Source organism: Aphelocoma coerulescens, chromosome 9 (assembly GCF_041296385.1).
Source record: "Aphelocoma coerulescens isolate FSJ_1873_10779 chromosome 9, UR_Acoe_1.0, whole genome shotgun sequence".
NCBI classification, from domain to species: Eukaryota; Metazoa; Chordata; class Aves; order Passeriformes; family Corvidae; genus Aphelocoma; species Aphelocoma coerulescens.
Window position 1 is genome coordinate 19,911,983 of NC_091023.1, and position 17,491 is coordinate 19,929,473.

The following is a 17,491-nucleotide window of genomic DNA, read 5'->3' on the forward strand; positions in this document are numbered from 1 at the left end:
GGGAACAAGCAGGATTCATTTGCTGTTCCAAAACAGTAAATAGCCACTGTACAAAGCAATTACTCAGGAGACACAGGACTTCCAGATCATGCAAACTACTCTGTCCCAGATGCTCCATCTGTCCAAAATCTTATTGGCATTCTGATTTCAGGAGAAATTCCTATGTCAATAATTGATAGATGAAGGTAGATGAAAATATCTATTTCCATGGCAACCACCACCATCCCTCTGTGGCAGAAGCATGCATTACTTCAGTGGCTCTGCATGGCTCCTCCACCTCCATGAAAGCCTCCAGCATAACCTAATCTTGCATTATCTACACAACTTCTCCTGAAATCAAGTGGAATATTATCAGACACTTCCTGGAAACAATTCTTTAGCTCCTTATACTTCTTTCTGAAATTTAAAGAGGATTTAGAAGTTTGCTTCTAGGACTCTCTGGATAACTTTTTTGTTGCTGTTCCTCAGAGAAGATAAGCATTGGTTGCAAGTTCTGTGAACATTTGCACTCACATTGGAGCAGCAGAATACTTTATCAGCAGAACCAATGCTTGCTTTGATGCGCTGCACAAATAGTGCCTGACTAATTTATCCCTGACTTAGTAATCCTGCACATTCCACCTTGCTAAGCATCCCATCCATGCTGGATCCACACGTGTTCCTCAATGCCCAGCACCTGTTCCCTTTTCTCAGGATATCACTTTTACCTAGTTACCAGGCTGTACAAACTCAGGCAAATACCTTGTGTTCTTCTTTCATCACCTGCTCAATAAGCTCAGATTTCATGGGAGGCTTAGAGTATTGGCCTGAAAGGAGGCCGTGTCCCAGTTTAGCCCTGTAAGGAAGAAAGTGGTAGGGAGGAAACAAATATGTGAGAAAAACAGAAAAGAAGACTTATTTCAAGCAAAAAAAAAAAAAAGTTTACTGCTTTTGACTCCTTGATGAACCATCATTACAACTGCAACTAAGTGGTCAAATCTTCTCATTCTCCCTGTGCCATATCTCACTTCTGAGCTCATGAAAAGGTGTTCTTTTGCTCTGCCATTAAATCATTTAGATCCTATTTAACCTGACCAAGTAAATAACTGAGAAATGTCACTTACATCTGAGTGTTGAAATCTTGTGTTGGATCAAGAGGGGAGTAGTCAAATATTCGTGGAAGGTTTCCCACGTACCTGGGCAGCAAGAACAAAGCAGAAACGTTCAAATATTGCAGCTTAATGATTCAATCTATCCCCAATGAGTGCTTCTATCATGCAAAAATAATAGTAAAGAAATTAAGAAATGGACATTGAGGTTTTACTTGGAAGCTTCTAGCTATAAAGAATATGGCTGTGTTGTTCATTTGGAATTTACATTCTATTCCTTAATCTTGCAAAAGCTGCAGGATGGTGGTGGTCAAAACCTCAGAGCTGAGTTGAGAACCAGTGTACTTTCTACTCCCAACCAACATAACCAAGTAAATTCAGGTTTGTATCAGGACCAAAATATGTAAAAAGAATGTTTCTATTGAGTTTCACAGGAGAAACAATTCTGACAACAAACACTGAGGGAAACGTTGCTCTAACCAGCCTGTTGGAAAGTGAAGCATTCAGCAGCATTCTCTGAGCATTGCTGCCCTTGAGCACAGGAAGAAATGGGCTGGGTAGGTATGGTCATGGTGCTGGGCCCTCTCTCATCAAAGATCTCCACTGTTTTGATGGCTCTAAGTCCTCCAGGAAACGCCCAGGACCACGCTGTGGAAAATGATCTTCCTTAATAAAGTCCATTTTGATATTTTTTAACAGTGGAGGTAGAAGAGCTGGCAGTCAATCAATCTACAGACTGTGCTCCATGTGGCTAACAAAGAAAATAAACAAAAGTTTTCTCCCTCTTCTTCTCCAGAAGGTAATTTCTAACATGAAAACCTGTGAGGCTTTCCAAAATCTAAAAGCTTCACTTCCAGCACATACACTACTGCTGCTTTGGAAGGAAAGGGCATTCTGAATTTTATTTCAAACCATGGACTGTCCTTTATAAGAAGGCTTCTCTCCTTGGAGTGATGCATTCAGTTTTGATCATTCAAGAGTATTTTATATTTTTCTGTTGTGCTTTTGTCCTTTTACTCTCAATTATTAAGTGAAAGAATAAATTTACACTACTCTTTTCACTATTTTTTTAAAATTTTAATTAAAATATGGCTCGGATAGTTTCCCCCCTTAGCCAGACCTGCACGCAACAGGTGCACTGTTTTTCATTAGCATGGATCAATACTAATGGTTGTGCCACTTTTTGGCACAAATCACACAGGAGCAGCAGAATGACTCCTGCAGTGATACTGGCATGGGCCAGTACAAAGCCCCTAATGTGATACTGATGATACCCAGGGAAATGGAGATATGTGCATCTGTATAGAGAAAGTAGAGACTGAGACATCAAATTTACAATGTGGCATATGATTTCCCACCACTGAAGTTGAGACAGCAAGTTTTTATTTCGAAGGCAGATTGGGTTTTGTGTTGCAGCCTTTTCCAGAAAAGACCAAATCACTAAATCCTCCAAGAAGCTACTGAACTGAATGAAAGAGACCTGTCTGCAGGTGAGACAAAAATTGAATTACCATTTTTCTTAGAAAAACAACAAATTGATGAATGCAGCAGGTAGTGACAAGAATTAGTTTGGAGCTACTTACGCTCGCTGGAACTCTGGGATGCTGAAAATGGCTTGCATGACAGCATTGAGGTAGCAGCTATTTCCCAGGTTCTTCATGCCAGTGTATCCTGGGCCATACATGGGCTTGAGTTTCACGCCAGCTTCCTGAATCACTTCCCATTCTGAGACTCTTGGCTTTATGTCGTTATCTCTTAGCCCATTCTCTGTCTGAAAGCAACAAGATTTTCTTTTTAGTCTCTTCAACTTCTGCCATAATTATGTTGCTGCCATCATCACCACCAACTTTGTCAGCTATACTCCAAAAAATGAAGAGCCAAATCAATGGGAAAGGCAAGGTAAATCCTGCATGTAGGGGAAGATGAGGGTCAGAAAGCCAGCAGTTTGTTCCTCCAATACAGCCTTAGCTCTTTAGCACAGGCCCCTGGTTCTTCAAATGCTCCCAGGTGTGACCTCAATCCCAGCTGGGAGCTTCACTTCTCTCAGGCCTGTGACCTCAAGCCTCAGCATCAAACACTGCATTTTTTTCAGGTTTCCTATTCCATTTGTAATGGCCATGAATAGCTGCTGCTGTAGAAGCTGTTCATAACAAACAAACCACATGAAAAGCTACAGATCCAAGGACTCTTCCCTTCTTTCAAATGGTAAAAGCCCATAATTTGTGACACTGAAGTTTCTCCCCTCTAACACTCAGCCTTCAGCCTGTAGGTGCAGGTCACTACAGTGTCATTTACTGCTGGCACTACTCTGTCACTTCTCAAAGAATTGTACAGACCAAACACCAGAGGTGAAACCTCTGCAACACCTAAGACTAAGTTTTTGAGGTTGCTGAGTAAAACAGGCTTTCCAGAAATATTTGGATAAAAGAAACTTCCTATTCATGGTACTGGCAAGGACATTAGTATACCAAAAATTTTATTAGTACCACGAAGAGTTTTGAAAACACAGTTTAACTCTTCTCTATCATTTCAATTATTATCAGTTTTCTCACCCCTTGGACAATTAAATGCACTTAAGCAGTAGCAGATTTGTTCCTTTTTAACAGTTTTCATGTTCTCAGGTAGTAATACTAGGTTCTATGCTTGAGTAAAAAAACCCAGAAAACAACAAACGAAATCAAACAAAAAATCCAACACAACCACAAAAAAACCTACCTGACTTTGTAAAAATATCCTATTCTGATTTCTTACATAATTTAAACAGAACTGGAACCAACATCCATTAAGACACAAGTTATTAAATGTACTTCTTCACTAATACAGACACACACAGAGAATCCTTTTTTCTCCAGTCCTTTTCTAAGCATATCACACCTGAGACCATGCTGTTTTCTAGACTTGAGAGAATGCATTTTTCTCATTTTCTGATGGTTTTATTGACAAAATCTAAACTGAAATTGACCTAAAGAACTTTCAGCCTCTTTTTAACTTATCCATTGTTTAGCTTCTTTTTGCTTATGACTTGTATCTGTTTACACATGCAATAGGCTTCCCTTCACTCACTGTCATTAAATACTCTAGACATTCTTCTCAAATTGAATGAGGTTTTTCATCCTGAAGACAAATGCTACATGACACAGGAAAAGTGAAAAATGAAAACTAAAGACCACAAGGTACCTCTTTCAGAAGGCAACTTCTGGATTTCAGAGCAATGATTTACTCAGAACTCAGACAATAAACCCCAAATTAGCTGGCTGAACTTTACAAAGTTGAATACTGTCATAACAGTCTGAAGGAATCACAAATAAGCTTCAGGTGTCATTCTTCTCCTGTTTCTCTCCCACCCCTAAGTGAATAAACAAGTGAGCAACAAGCTAAATAAAAGATCCATTTCCTACCACTTGCATCTGCAGCATATCAATTCCAAAGTGTGCCAAATGTTTTGCTATATGTGGATCTAAAACCGGCTCCTCTTCATCAAAGGAATAGACATCTACAAAAGCAGAGAGAAACCAGTGAGCCCCAGTATCAAATGTTATCCCTTCTCTTTGTTTACCAACACTGCACTCTCAGTGCAGGGCTGCCTATACAAAATGCCTTGTTCATATTCTCCAAGTTTGGTTCTGGCCAGCAGAGAAGTGCACAGGTACCCACATAGCTCAGTCAATATATTAACAGAATAGCTTTAAGCACTCTCCTCAGAAGGAATTATATGCCTCCACAGTATTAAAACCTAAAAATATTTATAGGGATCATAGTATTTCTCCTCCCCAAAATAACAAATTTGTAGGGAAAGCAAGGAACAGGGTATGCAAAGTTCTCAGATACGTGACCACTCCACATTTTGAACATGACAAAAAGAGATTATGAATTTTTGTAGAGCTACTAGATACAGACAGATACATTAAAGCTGTGAGTATATCAGACCAACTCACTATTGCCAACAGTATTTTAATTTTTAATACAGTTTAAGAAATCCACTTATGCCCTTTTCACACAGACATGCAGGGAGAACAGAGGAATTCTTTATTAGAATAAAGAGAGGTTTTTTGGATTACACACCACTGGATTGGACTTCTCAGATTAATCTAACCTTGTGGTTAGGGAGAAAGGCTGATTTTCTGAGTGAGATGTCTTGCTTTATTGTTTGGAAGATCTAGATTTCAGTTCTCTATGATAGGCCCTTATGGCCTTAAGTAAAAGCCCATAAACATTCTGGCAGGACAAAGTTCAGATTGTGAAGGGAAAAAGTATGTCTAATGATGATATTTTCAATATGAAACCAAGTTTAATAAATCCAAAAGAAGGACAAAAAAATTGAGAGCAAAAATGTTCTTTTTTAGAGTTTACCTAGCGAGTCCTATAATGACACTGAGTTCAGAGCAGGTTTCACCTACTTGAACAAATAACAATAAAGATGCAAGCATCATAAAGGGACAGAAGTGATAAGACATGCCCTTGTAAGACTTGAACAGGCCTTCCATCTTTTCTCTGCTCAGGTCTCTTCCTCTGTAGTAAATGACTGCTTCGGTGTCTCCTCATACCAAAATCCAGAACCCCTGTGCCAGTCTCCCTGCATTTCTCTCAGGCAAGTTTCCCTCGTGCCCAGCAGTTTCTCACAGTGACCTTGCTCCATAAGACTAGATCTAGGCTGACAGAGAAAGCTCAGCTGGGAGAAAGGAACAGAAACAAACTCAGGAGGAGATAGCAGGAACACTGATAAAGGCTGCTCACAGCACAAATATCACTTCTGAGAGGTCCTTGCCCTGGCCTCTCCTGGCAGCTGCAGACCCTGGCTCTAACTCAGCCCATTCCCTCTAACAAAAGGCATTCTCCTTGAAGTCTGCTAGTACCAAACCCACACTGAAACCACACACTGAAGGTTAGCCAAGAACTCAAAGACTAACTTTTAACATTGACCAGCCCTACGGAAAACCTCTCAGAGCAGGGAGCTGTGCTTTGAGCTGTGCTGCCAGCTGCTGATCAGCCATCAGATGCCCCATTAACATTGGTGCCCATGACCTTTCTGGCATGTGCGTGGCTGTAGCTGCCCATCTGCTGGAATTCCTCTGTGTGGTAGCAAATGCACCCAGAAGACATGACTGTTCATCCACACACATGGCATCACAACATTCCCATACTATTCTGCTGAGGTCACAGCACAGCCAGAAGATCCTGAGAAGTTCAAACACCTGATGGAGTGAGATTACACAGCAACTGAGCCTGAGTGACTGCTTTCAGGGGGGAAGCTTTGATACTGTTTTCCCTCTGCTCTGACAACTGCAGAGAGCAAATCACCTGGGACTACTGACCCAGAGCAGCAGAAACGGAACACAAGACTAATGTTCTGCTCAAGAGCCCAGCTCGTGCCAGACTTCAGTACTTTCTGCTGTGTAGCTTGAGTTCATGGGAGAAAGAACTCACTTGTTTCAAAAAATCGAAGATAGAAGATAAGAGCTGCCAAACACAGGTCTGCAGTGCTGCCATACAGACTCTGGCAGATGAGGAATGTAGACAAGTCAGCAAATGTGACACACAACGAGCTGGTGTCATTAGAGTGAGAAAGGGGGAAGTGGAAGGGGAGGGGGGCAACCCACCAAGATAAATATGAGACAGACAACAAAGAATATTATTAAACAGAGAACAAAATCATAGAATATGCTGAGGTGGAAGGGACCCATCAGTATCATCCAGTCCAACTCCTGGCCCTGTGCAGGACACAAACAATCCCACCATGGGCCTGAGAGCGTTGTCCAAACACATCTTGAACTCAGGCTCGGTGCTGTGACCACTTTCCTGGGGAGATTTTTCCAGTATCCAACCATCCTCTGGGTGAAAAACTATTTTCCTGATAACAATCATTATGATTAATATTAAGAAAAGAAGCATGTCAATGCTACTTGACTTCATTTTCTTCCACAGCTCAAGATTTACATCTGTTCTGGCTGTGTAAACATCTCTCCTTCCTACTTAGAGGAAATCAGGCAATGGTAACACTGTCCCTAAAAAAAAAATTGACTCAGGATCCCCCCAAAAGGATCTGACAAATGCTAAGATTAGCATCCACAAAGCAACTCCTTCAAGTATCAGTCACATGGGGTTTTCCACGGCCAATGCCCTATTCCATGCCTCAATCTATTCCCAAAGAAGCAACCTCATAGTGACTTGAAATAAATGTCAAGAGAGGCAGCAGGTAGCACAGTCTGCCCAGTGCTCAGCCCACTGAGGCAAACAACGTTTCTGACTCTCCTGGTGCATCCTGTCCGAGGTACAAGAGTGGAAGTTTGGTTCAGTTTCTGCCCTGATCCCAGATGTGTCTGCTGGAGCTAATGCCTCAGAAACCTTCCATAATGTACACAGCACAGACATCTCAGGGCAAGACAAAGAGCTCTCCTCTGTGTACATGGAGGGTGAGTGTCAGTGGAACACTGGCACCACCTCCTTCTACTTCCTCCTGGTGTGAAAAAGGAATAAATTATGTCAGGACAGGGACTAGCGCTTATTACCCCTCTACCATCACCTCTTCACCTCCAACCCAGGGAAGCAGAAAACAGAAAGATTTTGTGTCACCATCAGCCACAGAGCCTCTTTCCTGAAGCCCATCTATAACCCAGAGGGGTTATGAGTACCACAGCAATATAGATCAGAGACAGAATAATTGCTGCAAAGGAACAAGGAAGGTTGGGGGAGGGAAGACTTTTCTACAGGGAAACCAAGTAAACATCATCCAGAAGAACAAAGGTCTGTGGAGAACAGCTGGTGCCTCTCATTCAGAGGGAAGGATGACAGCCTGTCCTTTGTTATCCCAAAGGCCACATAAGAGAGGAAGCAGCTGATCAGTGGGAGGCACAACGACAGAAGCCATAAGGAAACAAGTATTACTGCTAAAGATGGGAAAGAAAAGAAAAATTTCTGAAACAAAAACCTACAGAATATCCTGTTTGTTTTGTAGATGCAGTTGAAACCTACAGCTGGGCAAATCCTAAACACCTTCAATAACTGAGAGATTTGGATAGAAATCATCCAAGACCAGGCTCATGCAAGGAAAAAACATTCCATCTGGGAGAGAAAAAAATGGTTTTTGCTAAGTGTTTCTGTGGCACAGCTGGTTGAATCTGACTACAGTTGCCTTTCCTCAACACTGAACAGGACTTAGAAAAGCTCTCAACTGATGGTTATTAAAAAAAGGGGCTGCTCTAAACAGCAATTTTTTGTCTCTGTAGTCATAAGCACTAAAGCCAAAATATAATCATGCTATGTGTTCTTCCATTTTTACTTCTCCAGGCAGCTGCAACAAAAGATCTCTTTGCTTATGACTTTTTCAGCTCCTCATGTTTTTATTCCATTTAATCCTCACGAACCATAATCCCCTCCGCAGCAGCGCTGCAGAACATCACACTTGGAGAATATGCAAACAAGGACACAGCTACAGCTTTTTCCCCCTCTCAAGATCATCACACATTTTACAAATGAGCACCACAGCAGCCCCACAAAGATGAGTGTTCATTAGACTGTTTCAGCAACATTTTGTTCAACAAGGAAAAAGAGCACTTTCCACTGTGATTAAAAAACCTATACATGCTGTTACAAACAGACTTCTAAATTTAAAAAGCTCATTACCCTGTTGTTTCTTTGTTACAGAAAGTTGAACCATTTGCCCTAGGAAATGTAGCAGAACTAAAAAATATTGTTTCTCCAGATTCTGTTGTTTCAAACTAATACCATTCTTCTGTTATAAGCCTAGTACTCTACAAAAACCTCAAAAATATTTATACAAAATATAAAATGAGCAGATAAAACAGGCATGGCCTTTCTCAGAATGGAGGGTGTGTCATCCCCCCCAACCCTGATCAACATTTGCAGGCTCCCAGGGTTTCCTTTCCGTATCACACACTCAAACGCTTGCACTAGAAGCACGAACACAGCTGGTAATAGATGCACACTGTCAGTCTCATGCACAGAAGGTACCTCATCTCAGAACATGCCCCGTGGCTGACCTGCTCCATCAGGAGTGATGGTTCCCAGCTTCACTGCCAGGGGATAACCTGTCTCCTTGTAGTGCTCCATGGCGTGCCCGTTGCCCCCGCTGCCGTCGAAGAACCACTTCCCGCACAGCACAGAACCGTCCGTCAGGTTCAGCCACAGGTTCTCCCGCAGGTCACACCTGGAGCACTTCCAACCACTGCGAGACAGAACAGAGAGAAACAGCAGGAATACAGGAGCCAGTCCTGTATTTCCCATTACAGCAGGCCAAACCAACCCTCACAGCCAGCCCAGCATCACGCAAGGGACTCATGGGCTGAGTTTCTGCCTTTAGTTCAGTTACCCTGACTGAATTAGAGAGCCTACAAGGAACAAACTGTTGGGAAATAGAATTATTGGGATCAATAAAAGAACTGTAGCAAGAGCCTGCAAGCAAAAGGCCTGTGTGTGAGAAAAAACTCTCCATGAGAAGATTCTTGTGTGAGAAAAGGTCTGGGGAACAAAGATGGAGGTTGAAGACTTGGGGCTGTTCAGATAAGACCCGGAGAGGGGGAGGTAAACTTTGAATTCTTTTAATCATAACATAACTAATAGAAGCTTGCCAATATAAGTCCAATTAGGTAGAAGTAGAAATGCGCTTTGCTAAGTTTTAAGCCACTTAGGAGTTAACAAGCTGGTATACTATATAAGTGCTTCTGGATTGCTAATAAATGGAGTTTTGCTCTTATCAACCACATTGGTTTTGGACTGCAACTTTCTCCCCCCGCCGGAGTCGCCGGGCCCTTTCTCCTTTTTACAATTCCAACAACAAACCTTACTGTCCTCACCTGGGGGGAATTCTAACACCATTGTCTAACTGTACAAGTGTTTTGGCATGTTTAGATGCCTGCAGCTCTTCTTCCCAGGAGTCAGGTTCCTGCTTCCTGTAGGGTGATTTTGCACTGAGGAGTGCATCACAAGCTATCGTCACCTGGAAGACAAGTGGATGTCAGTCAAAGCCTTACACGACTCAGTGACAGGACAGAACTTGGCATTCAGCCTATTGCTAACCACATACAGAACTACTTATCAGTAGACTATTTATATACTCAAATATGCATCTAATCTTTTAGACTGTCGTCATTATTTTAGCAGGAGAGTAAGCACATGTACTATGTGAGCTTTCCTAGGACAAGCTGGCACCATAATAAGGGAAGGAATACAGCAGATAGAAGGAAATACAAGAAACAAAGATGACTTTTAAAATGACTGACACTCTATTATAGCTAGTTAAGAAAGATATTTATGTCCAAACAAGCACTGCACATAAGAAAACAAGACATCATCTTAATAAAAAACAGAAACAGGAGACAATTCCTATGACCACTTCCACACACTCACTGACCAGTGCTGGTAGCTCTTCTATGTTGGGTAATGAGATTTCATAGTGATCAGGAAATATAATAAGTTTTGCTTCATCCTCATATTCAAAGTCATCACTGTTGAGATCACTGCTTGTCTCTAGATCTGGAAAACAAGATGGGGAATGTTAGGAAATTGTCCCACCATCCAAGGTTCCAAAACTGTGACACTATAAACAGTGCTTGCCTGGCATCAGCCAGGGGTTTTTCCTGGCTAGAAATACTTGTGAAATCCTGATATAAACTGAAATCTCACCCTCCTGCAAGAGAATGTTCTCAGGACCAAGATTTCCACTTGATGTCATCCCCGATCACAGATACAGTTGGTTTGGTCTCTCTCTAAGCAGCGACATTGTATTCTGCAGCTAACAAAATTCTGCTCCTTTTGGACAAAATCAGGATGCAATAGTGCTGTGCCTTTTACCCAGCATCTTGAAATGCTATAAAGCACAGAGACCAAGTCGCACTGCACGTGCCCAGACTGCAGAGCACAAATAAAAAGAGCACCCCATGTTTTCCAGATCACAGACCTGGCTGAAACGTGCTGTGGCTCCCATCTATCTTGAACCTGTGGTCTTTCCTCCCATAAAGATGTCCATGGCTGGAAGTATTCCTGTGTCTCATCCATAGTCTCAAATAGCTGCAGCAAGTACAGTAACACCAACAATGTCCCTCTGTTGCTAACTCTACTCCTTAACCAGTGTAACTATGTTTAAAAAGCACTCATTAACTACTACAGCTTTCCTTTGAAGATCAAGCCTTCCACAGTGTTTGTGTACATTCTTCTTCCAGTGGTGGAATGACTTCTTTTTTTAAATATGAGCCTTGACCAAGCAACATCAGCTAAAATGCTTGCCCAGAAATATGTGGACCCTGAGAGAAGCAGGAGGGTATATTGGGAACTAAATGGCTAGTGTTTGTATCTCTAGCTCCATGAAAAAATATAATTATTAATATAATTATCACATAGTGACAATACTGAGTTAAAATCTTGTTCTGTTCTTCCTAGGACAAATGAAAAAATTAAGACCAAACATGCACGTTTCAGAAATTTCACAAGATTCAATTGCAAGAATTTCCGAGTCAATGATGGGATTTTCTGGATCCTTCTCCCATTTGTAGATGTGGAATCCACGGTATTCTGATGTACCAGTCACTGACAGAAAAAGGTTCAACCAAAAAAAGAGATATGTTAGCAGTGGCCAAAACTGGCTCTTAATTTCCCCCCAGAACATGCAAATGCTTAATGAGTCACTTGATCCCAAACGAGCACTGGCAGCAACCACTGCACCCTGGGAATGCCTGAAATCTCAAATGTATGTTTGGGACAGAGGTGAGGATGACAGAAGCCAGATTCAGAAAACTGAGCTCTCTAGTTACCCAGCAGGTAGTAACAGACTGAGAAGCCCAAATGATAAAACAAGTACCAAAATATATTTTAACTTGACCTGGAAAGACCACCTCTTGAGAGGAACATCAACTTTTGGCTCACCTGCTGCACCAGCCAGCCCTGAGGTGACAACTCCCAGTGACTCCAGCAGCATGACCCCTCTCTCAGCAGCAACCAACAAAAGCTCCTTCTCATCAGCTCAACACAGACACAAAAGCAAGAACATTTTCATACTGAAAGCATGATGTTTTTAGAGAATGTATTAATCCATTACCAGCTCCTCAAATCACACCATTTCAAAATGATCCCTCACTTTACTCCAGGCTTCTTTCCCAGCTTGTATTACAGTTCTGTGTTTGATAAAGGGGTGAATCTCCACAGATGCAGTCTATAACAGCTCTTCTGCTCTATGGAACAAGGAAACAGAGCTGATGGTGCATATGGCAATGCATCACACGGAATTTTCACCTATTTCCCAGAAATTTGATGGTGGCCAGCATAACAAAGCCAAAAGTACTGACCACCTCCTAAATGGCAGAGAGGTTCCTCAGAGAGGATAAAAACTCAGTGTATGCTCAGCCAGATTTAGAGGCAGTGAACACTCTTGCAGGGCTGTGGTCACGCAGTGCCTCAGCCACCAGAGGGAACCTGGCACCAGCTCACAGCGGCCACCGGCTTCTGGGGACACGTGTGAGACCCGCTGATCTTCACTGCCTTGTGCTGTTGACATTAAGCTCACAGCACTTGCAGTCCCCTTATAGAAATAGCAATGATACGGTTGCCTGTGTTCAAAATTCAGACACACACTGCAGCTCATCTCCCAGGCCAGACAGCAGCCAAGTAGTAGAGACTTCACTGCTGCTGGCCTGACCTGCATCTGAACCAGTGATCCAGGGATGAAAGATGGAGTATCCTATTAGCAGTCATCTGCTGTCATCTAAGGACTTCACATGCTTAGGAGCACCAGCCTTCTGTGAGCAATGGGCACAGAAGGGAATTTCCTTTTCACCTCCTCAGGCTTCATGCCATTTGTGCTGCCAGAAAAGCAGACAACAGTGTCCCATCAGCATGGGACTCCTTCTGCCTGACATGCCAATACGGCAGCATCCCACTTGTTATTTTAGAGAAGGATACACAAAGCTTCATAGCAGTCCTGGGAAACACCATGAGGATTTAAAATTCCCCTTTTGAAGGTGATGGTGTAAAGCTGGTACACTTCCACCTAACACCGACTCCCCCTGACTAGGAATTAAAAAGTACTGCCTTATCACTCTGAAGACAGCTTCTCAGAGTCCAGACCCAGTACACAAGAGGGGAATGGAATTCTAAGGTCACTGACTGAAATCCCTCCATACAGCAGATGACCGTATAAACTAATCTCTTTTGGTGACTGTCAGAGAGATCCCTTAATTATGTCAGTTGAAAACACCACTCATATTTTTAAATCTTGGCTTGTGCGTGCTGAGACACAGAGCTGTTTAGTAAGAAATTGTACCTGCATTATATTTTCTGTGCCTGTGCAAGTGCCAGCACGGCTGAGAAAGTGTGGGGGTAGAAATAATAAAAGTAGATGACTGTGACTTTAGAAGGCAATGGAGCCCACACTAAATGAGGGCAAGTTGACCCTGAAGCCACTATGCATCATGTGCTGTCTGCAGGTAGCTTCAAATGAGTGCAGAATTTTAGAGAGGAATAAGTAACTATAGGAAAGAGGAGTAGGGTGAAATCTACTTGCATGTGGAGCATATTTGATTAAAAAATTAACACTAAAGGCACTGAAAAACATGAACTTTCAAGCACTATGCTTCATCCAAAGCTGTTTCTTGATCAAGGATGTTCTTCCAAGATGCTCTGTGAGGAGAAGGCAGAAAAAGGCTTTACTCAGTTCTGAGACTGAGCCATAAGACAACGAGCCAGTTTATAATCTTTTCAAAGAGTGACAGCTTGATGGTCAACGTCCACATGACACTGTTTTCCCTTCCAGACGAGCAGCACCTTTCTGGTGCCTCCTGAGAGCCCCAGTTAAACCCTGGGGCCACCAAAACAAAGCATTCACAGGTTGCAAGTGTTGTGTTGGGAGGCCAGGATGACAGGCAAAGCAAAGCAGCAGACACCTCAGAGCAGAGGCTCAACTGATGCTGTTATTTTGGGCGAGTGGTCAGTGGAGTAAATTTACTGCACTCACAAGGCATCACTGAGTGATGGTGAGAAATGCACTGCTGCTGAACTGACTGAAAACAGCAGCTGAGAGACAGTACTGTAATGTAAACCAACCCAGCAGAGGGGAAGAGAAGGAGTGGATGTGTCCAGATCAGATTTAGACAAGTTACCAACTGACTGCACTAATAATAGGGGCATAGGGAGACTCCAGACAGGACCCCCAAATGGGATTTCCTGCACATATGGATGTGGCTGTGTGTGTGTGAAAGGCAATACAAACAGGAAAATTGAATGAGGATGTTGACTAGCGAGTCTACAACTAATTTTGAAACCCTAGAAAGACATCTTAGGAATCTGGGTTTGATCCTGCTCTCACTGAAAGCAATGGACAAATTTGTATTGACTTGGAAGTGGGGGCCTGAGTCCTTAAGTCAAATTATTTCTTCCTGAAGCCTTTAAATAATAGCAAATTGCAGCAGCAGCACTTTGCAAACTGTAAGCGGTTCAGTTCATTTGTTTTCAAGCACATTCAAAATATTAACTTCATCAGATGAGTTATAAAAAAGAAACATTTTTTTTTACAAAATTACTTTCCAGTCAACATTTTCCTTTGCAGAAAAATGAAAAATAAAACTTCCCACAAGGATCATTCGGATGATTCACTACTTGTAAAATGACATTCAAACTGCTTGCTACATCCCCAAAGCATTTTTATGTTGTTCCTATTGCTAGGTAAGATCTCACCCCTTGCATTTCTGGCACAGTCCTGTGTTAAACAAGCAAAACTAAACCACCAAAACTCAAATTCATAACTGTTTTGACAGCAGCATCAGCCTGTGTTAATCTAGTCTGATTTTCACAGTTCTACCTAAACTAGCAAACTATTAAGTCTCCATTAGTATAAGGTATCTGCTCACCATCCTATACTCAATTCAAGCATAAATGGCAGAACTAAAAAGCAACAGCTAATCAGTTCCACTGCTGCTGCTGGGGAATATGCACAGTTTTACTGGGCTAAATTGCAAAAATATTGTTGGGAAATGCTTAAATTCTCCTACATCACAACTTTTCATTCACAGATACAGATACTCTATATGTGCTTACTCGCATAAATATAGACTTTAACCACTCAAGGTAAATATCCCCTTCAGAAGCTCTCCAAACAAAAACATCCTTACTGCAAACAGGGTTCTGCTCCTGCCTATGAGACCTGGGAGAACAAAGTGAAGCTGTGGTCAAATCCAGTACAGCCACTCTTAGGAACGGCCTTTACACTTGGTAAAGGAGCCATGAGTGCATCCCCTGCCATCAGCAGGGAAATGCCATCGAGGAAAGCTCAGCAAGTTTACAAGTTCTCCCAGACTCTCCAAGTGAAAGTTTTCCTTCCCAAGGTCTCCTGAGACCAACCGTGTGTCACAGATTCTGCTCCTTGCTGACACTCTCCTCACCAGCAATCACAGATCTGCTGACAGGGCTGTTCATTTGAGGACTTCAAAACACTTTTAATTGATGGTCTGAGTTAGCCCTGACTTTGCTCAAAACAGAGCTCCCACAGCTTGCTGCACTGGCAGATGATGTTCTGGTAACCAATCTGGGACAGGACATCTGTCTAGGGACAAGTTTTATGACAGCTCTGTATAGCCAGGAGTCCAGGCTCTGGCACGGATTAACAGATGCTCAGGAACAGGGCATGAGGACCAGGCAAAAATGTGGTGATTCCTCCCTCAATGCAGAGCTCAAGTATCTACCTGAGGTGTTTTGTTTGCTGGGGGTGAGGGGGGATGGTGTTTTCTAGTTTGTTTTGGAGAGAGAAACAGGGAGATACTGTGTGCAGATGGACTTTTCCTACTCAAAAGAGAGGTTCACTTCCTATTTATAAAGCAGAATGATAGAGAACAAAATATAAAGTGTTGCTTTACTGGTGTTCCACTTAAATCTCCCACTGCTGCTGACAACTGAGCTGACATTTCAGAGAACCATTCAGCCCATCTCTCTCTCAAAACCACCTCTCTGAGCAGCAACAGGTAACTTGGACCACATCCCTGTGCACACACACTCAAAGCACCTCTCTTGTCTTCTTGCATCTTTCAACTACTTCACCTATTGTTTAGTTACTCAGTAACACCTTAAAAATCACTTTTAGATTTAATCTCTTAGATAATTTTAAATCAACCAGCAAATTCCATTTCTTCAGTTTGCAATCCCCTTCCAGACCACTTACATTGCATTAATTCTTCATAATTAGAACATTATGAAGGACTCTGCTGATAACTCCTGGAATAACAAGTTCAGGGGACTCTGCTGGTAACTCTGTGGTAAAAACTGGACCTCCAGTCCCTTCAGCACAAGCATCTTCCCCCTAATTCTGCTACCCCTTTTGACCAGGAGCTCACGAGGAAGATCACAGTACATCCCAATAACTGAGTTTTTCCTATTCACACATAAGGCACTGAATAAGACAGACAGTCTGCTTTAGATATCACCCCAAACCCCCTGAAACATTGCACAGCCTGAGCTGAAGCTGTCATGCCCACACTGCCCAGCAACACCTAAACCAGACAGATTAAAGGCAGTTCACACATTTCAAGAAACAATGCTGTTATGCTTCCTGATTACACAGAACACTCACAGCCAACACCCTGCAGCCTTCTCCAAAGAAAACCAAACCAAAACATGCCCACAACTTAATGCACATGTGCACAGGCACACACTTTGCTGTGAATCCTTCCATGCTTAGGGAAGGATCAATATTGCAGTTGACTGGCCAAGCAGCCTGTGTTTTAGTGCATTTACTAGAGAGCAGCAGTGCTAGAAAGTAATCAGTGAGCATCTAAAAGATGTTTTCCTAATACTAAGGAGATTGAAAGGGGTTTAGTATCTTTAATAGTTTTACATCAAAGAGGATTATAACAAGCAATGTAACAAATGCCCAAACTGGATTGACTTTGTACACAAAGCTTAAATCTCCAGGCCTTCAGGGAGTTATTGATAGACACCTAGAAACACAGGGATTCTGGAGTTTCCCACTGATCCTTGTCTGGTTTTGTCTGCCAGGGCAAGCCCTACCTGGCACATCACATACCAGGGCTGCATCACCCAGGATAAATTAACCATGAGCCAGCAAAGTGTTCTTGTGTCCTCTGAGAAGGCCAGTGGTATCCTGGGGGCATTAAGAACAGTGTGGCCAGCAGATCAAGGGAGATCATCCTCCTCCTCTACTCTGCCCTGGTGGGGCTGCACCTGGAGTATTGCATCCAGTTCTGGGCTCCCCAATCCAAGAAAGACAAGGAACTGCTGGAGAGGGTCCACTGGAGGGCTACAAAGATAATTAGGGGACTGAAGCATCTCTCTTATGGGGACAAGCTGGGCCTGTTCAGCCTGGAAAAGAGACTGAGAGGAGATCTTATCAAATATCTTAAGGGCAAGTGTCAAGAGGGTGGGGCCAGATTGTCTCCAGCAGTGCCCAGTAA

At 42.6% G+C, this 17,491-nt stretch overlaps 1 protein-coding gene across 1 annotated transcript in view; it reads right to left on the reverse strand.

The window, feature by feature from the left end:
• Positions 1-17,491, reverse strand: part of USP13 (ubiquitin specific peptidase 13) — a 50,650-nt gene that overhangs the window by 17,113 nt on the left and 16,046 nt on the right. Inside the window, exons 4-10 of the mRNA XM_069025003.1 lie at positions 10,456-10,577; positions 9,899-10,041; positions 9,086-9,270; positions 4,487-4,581; positions 2,672-2,859; positions 1,104-1,175; positions 742-835 (exon numbers count right to left, since the gene is read on the reverse strand). Coding sequence (XP_068881104.1) covers positions 742-835; positions 1,104-1,175; positions 2,672-2,859; positions 4,487-4,581; positions 9,086-9,270; positions 9,899-10,041; positions 10,456-10,577 — 899 coding nt within the window. The remainder of the gene's footprint in view (positions 1-741; positions 836-1,103; positions 1,176-2,671; positions 2,860-4,486; positions 4,582-9,085; positions 9,271-9,898; positions 10,042-10,455; positions 10,578-17,491) is intronic.